General features: G+C 37.7%; 1 protein-coding gene and 1 long non-coding RNA gene across 2 annotated transcripts; both read left to right on the top strand.

The window, feature by feature from the left end:
- Window positions 1–808: 808 nt before the first annotated feature.
- On the top strand, window positions 809–8,373 carry LOC122670493. Its single transcript, XR_006334216.1, has 2 exons — window positions 809–842; window positions 8,198–8,373. It is a non-coding gene; the product is annotated as an uncharacterized LOC122670493 (long non-coding RNA).
- A 188-nt stretch (window positions 8,374–8,561) lies between these two features.
- On the top strand, window positions 8,562–14,026 carry LOC122670676 (homeobox-leucine zipper protein HAT5). Its single transcript, XM_043867637.1, has 5 exons — window positions 8,562–8,693; window positions 9,029–9,162; window positions 9,486–9,725; window positions 9,846–10,261; window positions 13,987–14,026. Exons 1-4 carry the CDS (start codon window positions 8,612–8,614, stop codon window positions 10,251–10,253), a joined length of 864 nt encoding a protein of 287 aa, XP_043723572.1. The 5' UTR covers window positions 8,562–8,611; the 3' UTR covers window positions 10,254–10,261; window positions 13,987–14,026.

Below are 14,026 nucleotides of genomic sequence, written 5' to 3'. Positions count from 1 at the left end.
GGCTGATGTGCTTTTTTAGTCCTTGATAATTGGTTCTTCTATTGAGGAACCATGTGATGCTCCCTCCCGTGCCCTCATTGGTTGGACATGGAGATCCCATAAACATATCCTCCCTTTACAAAACCACTGGTCCCCTTGCTCACCTCCTGATCAACCACAACTATTCTCCATAAGACCACCGTATCAAACCCCCACTCTTGCCCCCCACCCTCCCTTCTTCCCTCTGCAAGACCATGGTTTCCCTCCTGGCTCCTACCCACAGTAACTTCATGATCTCCAGATTCCAGTCGCCACCATAGGGCAATTCCAAATCCTTTCCAATGATATTTAACCACCAGAGTCGATATCTCACCATCCATGAGATATGGAAAGATGGTGTGAGATCGACTCTAGTGGTTAAATGCCATTGGAGAGGATCCAGGCTCCCATAGGGCGGATCAAACGATTGGATTATTAAAAATCGCCATGAGTACCAACATCGACCATGCATGGTGATTGGAGTAGAGAAAGAGGGAAAAATCATGAAGGAATCGCAGGGGAATTTATACAACTATCCATAACAATGGCTCTTGATGCTGATGTTCGCAATTCAAATTCTGAAATTCAAATCACACATCTACGCCTATGGCCACGTCAAATTTATGGCAAAGTGTAGGTCCTCATTAGTGTGCAAATATGGATGGATACCTTTTCAAATTCCCCTTCTCCCCCTCCCGCCATCTCTCTCTCTCTCTCTCTCTCACACACACACACACACACAAACTTTCCAACAAATTCTTATTAATTTACTCTCTGTCACCTAACAAATGTTCACACGTGCTTCTACATATATGAGTTTTTTAGTTAAAAAATAGGAAAATTGTGAATATTTGTAACCTAGCAAATGACATTTAGACAAACCCTTCAAATTTTGTGAAGCCATGGTTTTGAGAGAGAAAGAGAGAACTCAAGTGGGTCATATTATTCATAGAGTGGCACTAGTAGAAAGAAGTTAGAAATGAGCACTACCATACGGTTCTACTTTATCGACATCAGATATATACCTTCTACCCACAAACTCAAAACCTATTTCATATTTCAAAAGCATTTTTTTCCCTCCTTTGAAGGTTTGGGTGATAGTGATGCACCATACTGGTTGCATTTACACCCCCCCCACAACATCAACATCAACATCAAGAGCTAACCCACTCTATTCCTCTCCTTTCACTTCCCCCCCCACCTTTCTCTAAAAGTTGAATTTGTTATGACCATTAACTAATGGGTTACTAAGCAAAAAAAATATTCCAATTGCAATATCTGTGGTCAATAGATACCTCCACCAAGTAGTAGTCCCTTTACCTTGCTAGTGAAGAAAAAAAAAACCCAAAAGCAACCATACTATATATCTCTATATCTGTCTATTTCTATCCATCTCTATACTCCATGCCCACTACTCAAAAAGGTTCTCAATCTCAACTCACATCTTTTTCCTTTGCTTTTTCAGTTTCTTTTCTCATTGAATAGATTATCTTTCACAAGAGACTTTGGTTTGATTTTGGGTTAACAATGAGTCTACTTCAACCCTTCTTCATCTCCAAGCTCACTTCTGATGCATCTTGAGTTGCGTAAGTTATTAAGGAGAAGAAGAATACAAAGAATCCGACCGAGAAAATAATCATGTTTTCTCTTTAGACCATGAATTTATTGTAATGTTTTCACCATATGTGGACGTTATCTAATCATTGTATGGGTATTGATTAGTAGATCGATGTTGACTAATGGACTTGGTTGGATGAAACCCTAACGGGAGGTAGTCTCTTTAGTGAGTAGAGTCTCCAGTTAATCCTTTCTAAAAGTGTAAAGCTTGTTTTGTTATGTGTAAGCCTATTGGGACTTAACTCCTCTCAGGTTCCCTACCCGGTCAGGTTCGTAGGTTCCTCTCATAGGGGATCGAAAATGACGACCTCACCCCTTGCTCGAACACACTACCTGGGTGGGGTGAGGTCATCATTTCCGCCCTCCCTATGAGAGGAACCTACGAACTTGACCGGGCAGGAACCTGAGAGGAGAAAAATTCATTAACTACTGAGCCTATTATGGGAGAAACATCAATTGTTCATTCTGACAGGGTTGGTCTCTGCTCTCAGTCTACATAATGATAGCAATGGCTATTAGTTGCTAACCCTAACAATGATATAGAAAAGAGAACATACAAGATCAACAGAGGGAGAGACAACAACAGTGGAGAATTCTTCGTCAAATGCTATAGATTCAGATATGAAATTTCATTCTTGTGGGTGATTTCATGTTCAATGATTCATCATGTGATTGGTTAAATTTAATTCTAACGTTTATTTCGTGGTATTGATCTGATACTAATATCGATACTCATCAATCATATTGGATTGTATCGGTATCGATTCTAGATCTAAACAGCATTTTCATTAAAAAAAAAAGGGAGAATGTTCTCTATGCCGGGGGCGTAGGTTGTGCCCAAACACATGGGGATAGGTGCAATTACCATCTTGCCCTCCTGAGTGGCAGACCCATGTGTCTGGGCGCAGCCTGTTCTGCGGCACAGAGAACATGAGCCCCAAAAAAAAAATACCACATCCATAGTGTATCAACCGTTCCGTATCAGCCTATCCAATGCCAATTCCTAAAACTATACTTGAAACAAGACATTATGATTATTAACTAATAAAAGTGACTTAAAAAGGAAAGGGGTAAACATAAAAAGAAACCCAAAAGTTACTTTTTCATTTCCTAGATTCCATAAATTGAGTGGGAGAAGTCGAGAAGATATTTAGGAGATAGAGATGAGAATTAAGATACCCTTTCTCCAAGAGTAAGCTGACATCTATTAATTTAAAATGATTCTCAGAGTTTTTATATTCTTTGTTGGGGGCAAGGGAGACCCATATACCTTTTGTGAGCAGGAATCTTATTTTTTAATTAAGATTGTATTAATTACTAATTATATTATTAGTAATATATATTCACTTTCATTGGTGGACAACTGTCTAACACATGAATAGTGGCTGCACAAGAAAACCATCTTTCTCCTGATCTAAAGGTCTAGTGCAGTATACCTCCCTATAACATTGGAGTGGGGATTTTTTCTCACGTTTTCTTACATAATGAGTTGTGGGGTTCACCTTGACATTCTTTCTCATCAGACAAAATATGAATCTCTTACTGAAGAAATTCACATCTCATTTGTGTGATTTCTTATTTTGATATTGTAGTAAACATCTGCTCTAATCTTAATTACAAATTATGAACACAGTTTCAGTCGTAGTTTTTGGACCCATGTATCAAGATTACGGTATCACTGATGTTAAATCATCGATGATCACTCATCACAGAACGTGGTTGGCATGAGATCATAACAAGGGGATCATCGATTGAATCCATTTTTAACCAATTGAAGAACGGATTAGGGTTCCTAAAATCAAGAAACATCTTAATCTTGCATTAAAAAAGAGCTTTAGTTGTGGGAGTTTCTATTTATTTATCAATATTTGTTACTTATTTAAAGGGATGTGTACTTTTTTTTTTTTTTTTTTGATAAAGAAAGGGATGTGTTCTTAGTTGACTTCAAATATATGTGTCCATGTATGCGAATACTAATTAATTTTGGGTTGATATGAAGAGGAGAACCCTATTTTTTTCTTCCACTAGAGAGAAAAGCTTATATTCGGTGGGCCCCACAGATACGTGCTGCGTCCTTTTGAGTTTTATGCTGCAAGGAACGGTAAAAAAAGTTTCCCTCACCTTTCACAAACAGGTACTATTGGCGATTGCTCCTCTGTGGCATTTGACATCAGGAGTGTCTATGTGGACCCACCTCTTCACTAGTTCTAGATTTTTATTGGCTTTAGTCTGTGTGCATTAAATTTTGGGAGAAAGATAGGTACACCGCTTGCGTATGGTAAGTTAGCAAGTGGCACCAATGGAGGCACAAGACGGAGTATCATAAGGAGGGGTAAGGGTTATTTCAAAAGGGAGAAGAGAGAAATAGACATAGAAAACACTAGCTTATGGTACGTTGACGGTGCGCCCAATAATTTTCTTAAATGATATTGGAAAAAAGAATACTACCTAGTTGCGTGCAGAAATACCATCCTCTCTTCCATGAGATAAAAAACCATATCTATGCTCATACCCTTGCATGCGCTGTCATTGGTATGATTTTATATATTAAAGGGTAGTAAGGTTCTTATGTTTACATAAAAGAATTCAATGTAAAATTTTCTTATATTTTAATATATATACATATATTTATTTGTATTTTATTGAAATAACAATGATTTATTTTGGGAGAGGGTTCTTTGGGCAAGTAGATTTGAGAAGCACACCAATGAGGTGTGGGGAAATGATTTTGTATATAAAAGGGGTAGTAAGATCATTTCACGAGAGAGAGAGAGAGAGACAGAGAGAGAGAGTGTGTTAGTTTACCCTCCCCAGATGGTTTAGAAACCTTTTCCCTTGAATTTTATAAAAAATTATATTCCCCTTCTTACATGAAAACAAACGAAGCTATAAAAAATACAAAAATGGGTTCTTGTTATTTTATTTTGATTTAGCAATGTGTTGTTAATTCACCATTCAAGAATGTTATGTATGAATTCACCATTCAAGAATGTTATGGGAAAAAGTTCTCTGTTCGGGAGTGTGGCCTACGTTAGCACTCCCATGAGTCTATCTCTCTCCTTCCCATGTGAAAAGACACTTTTGCCCCTTTATTTTGAGGAGGAGAGAGATAGACACATGGGAGTGCTGACGTAGGCCACACTCCTGTGTAGAAAACTGCTTTCCATTTATGATTTGCTTCCTTAGGATGGAAATGCTAATTGCATGTGACGGTGTACAAACCCACCATTGCTATCGCCCCAGTATAGTGGGACCCACATTCTTTTTACTCATTGTGGGTATAGTTCCCCATTGTGTTGGGCTTGATCACAATGGAAACCATTTTTTTTTCCTTATATGCAAATAGCATTCCCTTTTTACGAAAATTGAGAAATGAAAGTGATTCTAAAATTTTTTTGGGTACATTTTATGTGATTTTTTCTGATTTTTTGCCAGGTATTTTTTTGAAATGTAATGTAATGAGAGAAACCAATTCCTTAAAAAAAAAAAAATTAAAAAAAAAATCACTTTTGTCTCTCAAATCCCTAACCATCTTTCAGAGGAAATCATCAACTGAGAGTGGATCATATAGGTCGAATCCAAAATTGCTGAACAATTACATTTTATAAATTATTTCAAGCGTTATTTGCAAATGTTGGTAGTAGATAAAGTGACATGCTAAAGAAGGAAACTGTACCAAATCGAAAAATTTTCAATTCGATACAATAAATCAATCCTTATGCAACATATGACATTCGAATTAACCATTACAACTTTTTTAGTGCTACAATCAAAGCTTCTCTAACGGTTCATAGCATTTGACCACTAAACTCATAGAAGGAAGAAACAATCTCCATTCATCCCTTTGATGGAGAAGAACGCAACATAATTCTTCCTCTAATAATGACAATCACCAATTTTGGAGAGAGAGAGAGAGAGAGTCTGGGATTTTAGGAGAAACACTTTTTATCTCAAAATCAATATGAGCTAATGTGACTTAGACTAATTTCTCTCCTTTTAAGACTCTTATATAGCTAAGCATGAGCCATTTCCTTCTTAGAATTACTAGTGTCAAGTAATGCGACCGTATTGGGTCATACAACAATGGTACATTGAATCACACACAATTGACTAATTAAGTTAATTGCACAAAAATATACCTTAGTTTATTAATAGTCATAAAATTCATAATTGATAGAAAACATTACGTATAGGTTCCTTCACTTTACAATATCTCACAATGGACCTCGAAACATTGTAATTAAATTTTTGTCACCACTTGAGTCCATTGAACAACTAGTATAGAATATCCTGATCACTGATTGAACAACAAAACATTTATAAAATATATTTATGACTCAATAATAAATTTAAAAATTCTTTTGTAAACACTTTACAATTAAACCATCAAGCTCGGATTTTCGTCCAATCAAGTTCATGGTTCTCTCTCGATATGTTCTCTTTACACGGAAAGTGGATTCCTTATTAAATGTCACTTTCGTGCACAGACAAACACAGTTGACCCAACGTAATGATGTATAACCAATTGATATAGTCATGAATCATATGTACACTAAAATACACAATGTCGGTCTACAACAATAAAGACTTTTTAGGTCCAAGTATCATACAACTATCATGAGTATAATAATACACACACAAAAATGCATCCACATTTGTATCTCGAATCTCCATACACAAAAAACACAATGTAACAACCATACAAACATAGAGCTCAACTCTGTCCCTAGTTGTGAACACTTTGAGGTCATACCTTTGGACATACTGTTGTCCATAAAGTGTAAATTATTTAAAATTAAACAATAATTTTTTATGCTAGTGTACCTCTGGACAGGTTATGGTTGTCCTTAGATTTTTACCTGAAATGAATTGACTAGGGACATGATTGGACATCTTGTTCATATGATCGTTACATCATATATTTTTCGGAATGATGATTTCAAGACACAGGTGTGAGTGCAGACAAGGTTTGTGCATAATACTGAGAATCTTGCATTTGTCATTGCCAATTGATAAGAAATAAAATTCTCATTTATAGAATTCGATTGGTCTCTTAACATGAGAGGTCCTTCTTGTTGTGGTTATACATCATAGGTCTCATTTATTTTGGTTTTTCAATATCGAGTTAATATCGGTTTTGATCAACTTGTTTTCGAGTTTGAACTACAATAAAATCTTACATTCATAATCTCTAGTGAGAAAATATTCGGTAAAAATAATTTAAATCATCTTCCCCAACTCAAACAAGTAAACAACAAGGAATAGGAAAATTGATTTGATGTGTTTAATTGTTTCATATTATAAGGGATAAATAACATATTAGTGATTATACCAAATTTTTTTTTTAACAAATTAGCGAGAAGATAACTAATATTGATATCACAAAATAAACCCTACTATCAAATCATTTATTTAAGTGTCTAATTAATTTTGTATAGTGAACAATGAATTCAATGGAAGCGTTGTTTTAAATCAATTTTCCTATTCATAACCTCATACTTATTGATTTGTAACAATTTCTCTTTCAACAACTCATTAATGTTAAAATCAATGGATAATCAAGTCATTTATTCATAACCTCATACTGTTTTTGGTAAAAATTCATAACCTCATACTCAATGAACTTGTTTTACTGATTTCATTTGGTTTGATTGCGATTTATATATCGGTTGGTTCAGTCAAATTTCAGGCAGTCCTAACATACCACAGTACAAAATCAGTCCGATAAAGATCGATTCAGTTCGATCTGATTTTTTTGGTCGATTTTACAGATTCGGACTAGGTTTTGGCATGAATAATTATCCCCTTCAATTCCTCTAATAGAGAGGAGTGGATCCCACGTTGAGGTTTGGGCAGTGTTTTCAGGGAGGGAATAAGGTGGTCATCTTTGTCCCATGTGAGAAATTGGAGGAATTGGAGGAGTCAGCGAATTGAAGGGGATGACGATTCGTTTTGGCATCCCTAGTTGTGAGAATAAAAGAGGGTAAAAACTAAGTCGGATAACCCGAGAAACCCGAGAGAGACATCCGACAGCCACCCGACCGGAGCGCATGGACTTCAATCCTATTATATTGGGAAACAGGAGGCACGATTCACGATAACAATCCCCAATCCCGCAATCCCCAATGCCCAACGTCCTTCAGACTGTGGTCCCACCATTCTATCCAACGGCTGAGATCCAACTGTCCCATTAACCAGTCGCCAGAGCCGAAAGTCATTAATGATTATCAGAAATAATCAAGTGACGAAAAAGTCCATCTAATTAGCTAAAAAATAGTCAACCACCAAATAAATGTGAAGGCTATTATGGTCAATTGAGTAAATTCCCATCACTATAAAAGGCTTCCTTCCTTCTTCTCTCAACTTTAGCTGCGACAACCACCTTAGGACTCTGTGTGACTAACTGACGCAACTCCGCCTGAATCCTTACCCCTTAATCGGCCGCCGGCGTTTACACTCACCGGTCCGGAAGCCAAAAAAGCCACCAAAAAAAAAAAAAAAAAGTTTCTAATCTCTTCTTGATCCTTTCCTCTCTCTCTCTCTCTGATTGAATCTAATTAAGAGTTCTGAGTTCTAACTGAGTACTTATCTACCCAAATCTTGAAGGGTTTTGTGAAAATCGGCGGAGCTGGGGAATATTGTACCCGTGATGGGATTTTGTATATGTCCATTGGAGACTCCGACAAGGTTATTGTGGAGTACTAGCTTCTTTCGTCATAAGTTCGTGATCTTCTGAGACCAAACCTCTCAGGAAGAAAGATACTAAAATTGTTGTGGTGTTTGGATTGGGGTCACGTGGGGTTGGGTTTTATGTAGATTGTAGAGCTGTGCCTGTAGACTCTGTACTTCTCATCTCTGCTTTTCCAACTGTGGAAAGTAAATTAAAGAGTAATCGAGGGACGGAGGAGGTGGGGGGAGGAGAAGCCCTTCTGGTTTCCGACGATCTGACGACGCAGTGACGCAATAGAGCTTCTCTATGGATTCCGGTCGTCTGTTCTTCGATGCTTCCTGCCATGGGAACATGTTGTTCCTTGGGAACCAAGATTCCATCTTTCGAGGTTAGAGAGCTTTCGTCTTCTTCTTTCTTTCTCATGACAACAAGTTACATTATTACAATATTACCCTTCTCTGTCTCTTCTCCAACAGAAAGCAACACTGCAAAAAAGTTTTTTCTTTTTCAATTCTCTTTCCATTTTCTTCTTCCCTTCAGTTTCATGGGAATAGTATTGCAGAAACCCAGTTGGGATCTGTCGGTTTCTTTTCATTGTTAAGATCTGCTCTTGATTGCTACCAATTTCTCATTAAGATTTGAAATTTGAAACGAATTTCCTCACAGAGCACACTCCATCATCTTCTACATAAGAAATTAATGGAGAATGTATTATAATCGCAGGAACAGGATCGATGCTGAACATGGAGGAAAGCACGAAGAGACGCCCTTTCTTTAGCTCGCCGGAAGAACTCATGGATGAAGAATATTACGACGAACAGCTTCCAGAAAAGAAACGGCGCCTTACCTCTGGGCAGGTAAAGGGAATTGAACTCCTCTCACAATCACACTTTAGCTTTAGCTGATAATGTTTGATTTGATCCGATAAGTATCACAGAGGATCCATCATTTCCATCTCAAACGTATCTATCATACTTGCATCAATTCTTCAGTTCCTCTTTTTACAGAAAAGTTTCAATTTTTCCTTTTATTAAATCAGATTAGGTGCTAGTGCCCTATCTCTTTTTTCTGGGATTCCGAAATGAACTGAATATTAACCTTTATTCCCTTTTCCACGAATTTTTTTTTCTTGGGTTAAAGAAATCGTAGTGGTGGTGCTTTGGGGTTTGTGAATGGACAGGTTCACCTCTTGGAGAAGAGCTTCGAAACAGAGAACAAGCTGGAGCCAGAGAGGAAGACACAGCTTGCGAAGAAGCTCGGTCTGCAACCGAGGCAGGTTGCCGTGTGGTTCCAGAACCGCAGGGCTCGTTGGAAGACGAAGCAGCTCGAGAGAGATTATGATGTTCTCAAGTCATCTTACGAATCCCTTCTCTCCGATTACGAATCCATGCTTAAGGAGAAAGATAAGCTCAAAGCTGAGGTATATTCTCACTTTCCCAGAACTGCTTTTGCTTTCTTTCATGTATTCTCCTCTTGCAATTGTTACCCAGAAGAGAAATCTTTTATTAGAAGAGTTACTCTTCTCTGCAAATGAATGCAGTTGGTGGCCCTGAAGGAGAAACAGCAGGCAAAGGAAGCAACAGGAGATGGTGGTCAGATACCGGTTGGACCAGTGGTCGAACCGGAAGGAGGGCTGGGAGAGGAAGGAGCGGTTCAGATAAGCGTGAAGGTGGAGGATAGGCTGAGCTCAGGGAGCGGAGGAAGCGCGGTGGTGGACGTCGATGATGGTGGTCTACAGCTGGTGGACAGCGGCGACTCTTACTTTCCTGATGAGGAGGAATACCACCATGGCTGTATGGCGGGAGATGGATCTGGCTCTGGGCCTGTCGATAGGGTGGAAGATAACGGCAGTGACAATGGTGGCACTTACTTTTCCGGCGACTTCGCCAGTGTCGACCACCAATCGAATGAGGCCACCGAACCCTTGGCCTGGTGGGTCTGGTCTTGAAAAGTTCTTTTTTTTTTTTTTGTTTTTCCCTCTCTGTAAAATTTCTAGTAATTAATTTGCTTATTATGTAGTCCCTAAGGGAAAACTTCAACAAGGGCATGGATTAAAGGAAATACGAAAAATTGTCCTTCCGATTTGCTGGTGAAAATATATGGAATGGTTTCATTTTATGTTGACACTATACCAATGAGATGTTTGTTAGTTTGTTACAAGAACTATCCTTGTAATGCCATGTGGTGAAGAATTATACTTCACTAAGAATAGTGACTCCTAAACTTACCTTGTTTTTGGATTGAGGGTTTCTTGATACTTACAGTAATTTATTTTTTGAATAGGATGTTTCTTTTGTCCCTTCCAAGCGATCAAAAACTAAAGACACAATTGATATATTCGAGATAATTACATATTTACAAAATATCGTCTCAATTCATCATATTTCATCAATTTTGAGATGTGATATAGTTCCGAAAAATGAATCAGATATGGATGGTTCCAATAAAAAAGAATGATACATTCAATGAATTTTTTTTATTGGATCCGAGAACTTATTTTGGATTCGGTATGGATAAAAGATCTTCCTGTGTTATACTATTTTCAATATTTAATTGTCGACAATGAATCAATTTGATAGCTCATATATTATTATTCATTATATTGATCTAATTCTCTATCATCTAAATGCAATTCATCCGATGAATTATCCTCTGGATACCATATATGTATGAATATAAAAAAGATGTACAATTGGCAGGTTAGTGTGAGTTTATCCATGCGATTATGCACTCTTCGAATAGGAATTCATTTTTTTGGTTTGAAGATCTTGGTTTTCGTGCTTTGGTGTGTCGTCTGAGATCCTTTCGATGACCTATTTTGTGTTGAACTATATGATGCAATCAATTGCATAGGGCCCACAGTAGCAACGTAACCGGAGAAAGTATAAAGTATACTGAAAGGACAGTTTTTTTTTGTTTTTTTGGTATTTTTTTAGTATTAGTTAGTTATCCCAACTCAGTTCCATGATGAACTACTCGTGTCAATCCTATATTTGTCTCTATGGATCGAGGAGAAAGGGGGGCTCAGCGGGAAGAGGATTGTACCATGAGCAATGCAAGGATGTCAATATGGTTCAAATCTACAACAAGGTTTCTAGCAATGCAATGTAGTTGGACCCTAATATCGATCCGAATGAATCAGCCTTTCCACGGAGGTAAATATTTTCTTGCTAGGCAAGATGATAGCAAGTTACAAATTCTGTCTTGATAGGAAATGTATTCTATTACTATGAAATTTATAAATTAAGTAGTTAATAGTGGGGTTATCGGTATCCTTTGAGTACTCAAGAATCATGTATGTGTTCCTAAGAATAATAAAAGGAATTTGTCCATTTTTCGATGACTCAAAGAGAGTGTGAAAATGCATAAGAAAATAACTATTAAATGCTTATTTCTGGGAGCAAACTCTAGGTGAATGTGAAGCACATGGATACAAGTTACGTCTTAGAATGAAAGACAATTCGGAATCCACATTGCCTACGAACAAAGAAGCTAATAAGTAATACAACTATGAATCTCTTGGAGAATTCGATCGTGGCTTAGAATGAACATTGGTGGCATGCTTAACACGTGCAAGTCGGACGTCTAACTCTTGCCTACTATCGGAAGGTCAAGGAAGTTGGTGACCTGATGATAGGGTAATCAGTGACCGAAGGCCCAGTAAACAACGACCGTAACTATAACGGTCCTAAGGTAACAAAATTCCTTGTTGGATAAGTTCAGACCCACACAAAAAGCGTAACAATTTGGTGTATAAATTGAACCTACAATTAGGATAAGCATGAATAGAGCTTCTATAAATAAAATGCTTATAGCAAGCCAAAATCCCAATCAATCCTCTCTTTTATTTCTCAAAGATCGAATACAAACTCAGATGGAAGCGGCTACCTATATCATTCCTAAATGAGACAAATAATGCCTACATATAGAAAGAGCTTCCATAATAAAAGAATCCAATTCTTGCAAATAGAAAAAGCAGAGGAGACCAGCATCTATTCCAGTAATGGAATACTGGAATAGTGTCCTTGCATAATAAGTTTTTTGATATTAGAAATCCATACATTTATCTAGCTATCAAGCCATGAGGTAAACACATGGCTTTAAAGTATTACACTGATAGAGCCTGCCCCTGATAATTGCGTCGTTGTGCTTAGAGTATGAGGACTCTCGGCCACATGGATAGTTTTATATGCTCATCAACACTTGACTCGGGGATGTGGATCATCCAAGGCACATTAGCATTGTGTACTCCTCTTGTTCGAACTAGAGTTTGAAAACAAACTTCTCTTCAGGAGGATAGATGAGGCGATTTAGTTGAGATCCAATGTAGATCTAAGTTTCTATTTACTCGTGGGATCCAGACAACCTCAACAAAAAATGTACGACTATTGGGTGATTGAGTGCTCTAAAGGATGAGAAGACTCCAAGTTACAATCTTCCTTGATTGTACGAGACGGGGCTTTTTATCTGTGCCCTGAATTGACATATTCTTATTTTATAGAAAAATAAATATTGGATTACTTTACTTGTTGATCTAAACCCAGATTTACAAGTTCTACATAATATTATAAGTTATCCTTTTTCAAAGCTTCCCCTTGCTCAAAGATCAGACGATATGTTATGTTATGAACGCCATAGAAGGGGATTCGTTATCCCCTCCAATTCGCTGCCCCCTCCAATTCCTTCAATTCCTCGCACGACGGTGGAAATGATCACCCTACCCCTTACCCGAAAACACTCCCCGAGGTGGGGTCTACTCCCCCCCTATTAGAGGAATTGGAGGAATTGGAGGTACCCGCAAATTGGAGGGGATAATTAGTCATAGAAGGGGCACTTGGGTTGAGATGAGCCTAGCACCTAACCGGATGAACTTCCACTGTTGAGCCTAAATCTCTTCCGCAGTTGTGAAATCCCTTGTAATAGTAGGGGTGAGCAACTCAATAATACACTCGTATAGCAAAATGCCTTGCAATGTTGTTGAAAGGAATTGGTTCGGTGAGTGGGACAATACGAGCAAGATTGTTAGAAAAAAGGAAAGTCCCTATTTTTTTCCATGTCCCTAAATTCAATACAATATTAATATTAAATAATATAAATAATTAAAAACTAGAAATGAAAGTTCCTTTCTTGGATCCGTTTTCCATCACATTGTCGGAATAAACAAAATATTGGAAGCATCAATATGGGTTTCGATAATGCACAATGCGATGGTTGGCTGTTCATAAACTGGTTGTACCCATTATTTCTTTTTTGGGGTCAGTATTAGCAATGCAGTGTTATTGGTCAAGTCTATCTCAGTCCAGAAAGTGTTGTAGTGATTTTTTGACAGGCAGTTTTACCTTCGAAACACGTTAGAATGGCCTAAAGTGCATACATCGGCGCCCTAGGCTTGAGCCTTATAGAGCTCGTCGAGATATTCGATTTGATATGTATTTCGACATATGTTTGGTGCAGGTCCAAACTAGACCGAGTGTATCTTTTGGGTCTCTAAGGGGAAGTTTTGTACTTTATGGGGTTAGGATTTTCTTATAAAATGTTGTTATCTCTTTGATAGATGTGTGATTGAGGGTTTGTATTTTTTACTTCAGAGAAGTAGTGAAATCGTTCTATCGCTCGGTTGTGGATGTAGCCTTCCTACTTGGGGGTGTACCACGTAAATCTTGTCTTGTTTGATTGTTCTTCTCTTTCTCTTCATTTTTCTTCTGCAAAATCGCCATTCTG

Source organism: Telopea speciosissima, chromosome 8, assembly GCF_018873765.1.
Source record: "Telopea speciosissima isolate NSW1024214 ecotype Mountain lineage chromosome 8, Tspe_v1, whole genome shotgun sequence".
Taxonomy (NCBI): domain Eukaryota; kingdom Viridiplantae; phylum Streptophyta; class Magnoliopsida; order Proteales; family Proteaceae; genus Telopea; species Telopea speciosissima.
This window is presented reverse-complemented; position numbering and strand designations above follow the sequence as displayed.

Excerpts from the sequence above, each read along its gene's own strand:
- LOC122670676 (XM_043867637.1), top strand. The coding sequence starts at position 8,612 with ATGGATTCCGGTCGTCTGTTCTTCGATGCTTCCTGCCATGGGAACATG. Across the intron at positions 8,694-9,028 it reads CCAAGATTCCATCTTTCGAG|GAACAGGATCGATGCTGAAC; the intron begins GTTAGAGAGCTT and ends TTATAATCGCAG. Across the intron at positions 9,726-9,845 it reads AAGATAAGCTCAAAGCTGAG|TTGGTGGCCCTGAAGGAGAA; the intron begins GTATATTCTCAC and ends AAATGAATGCAG.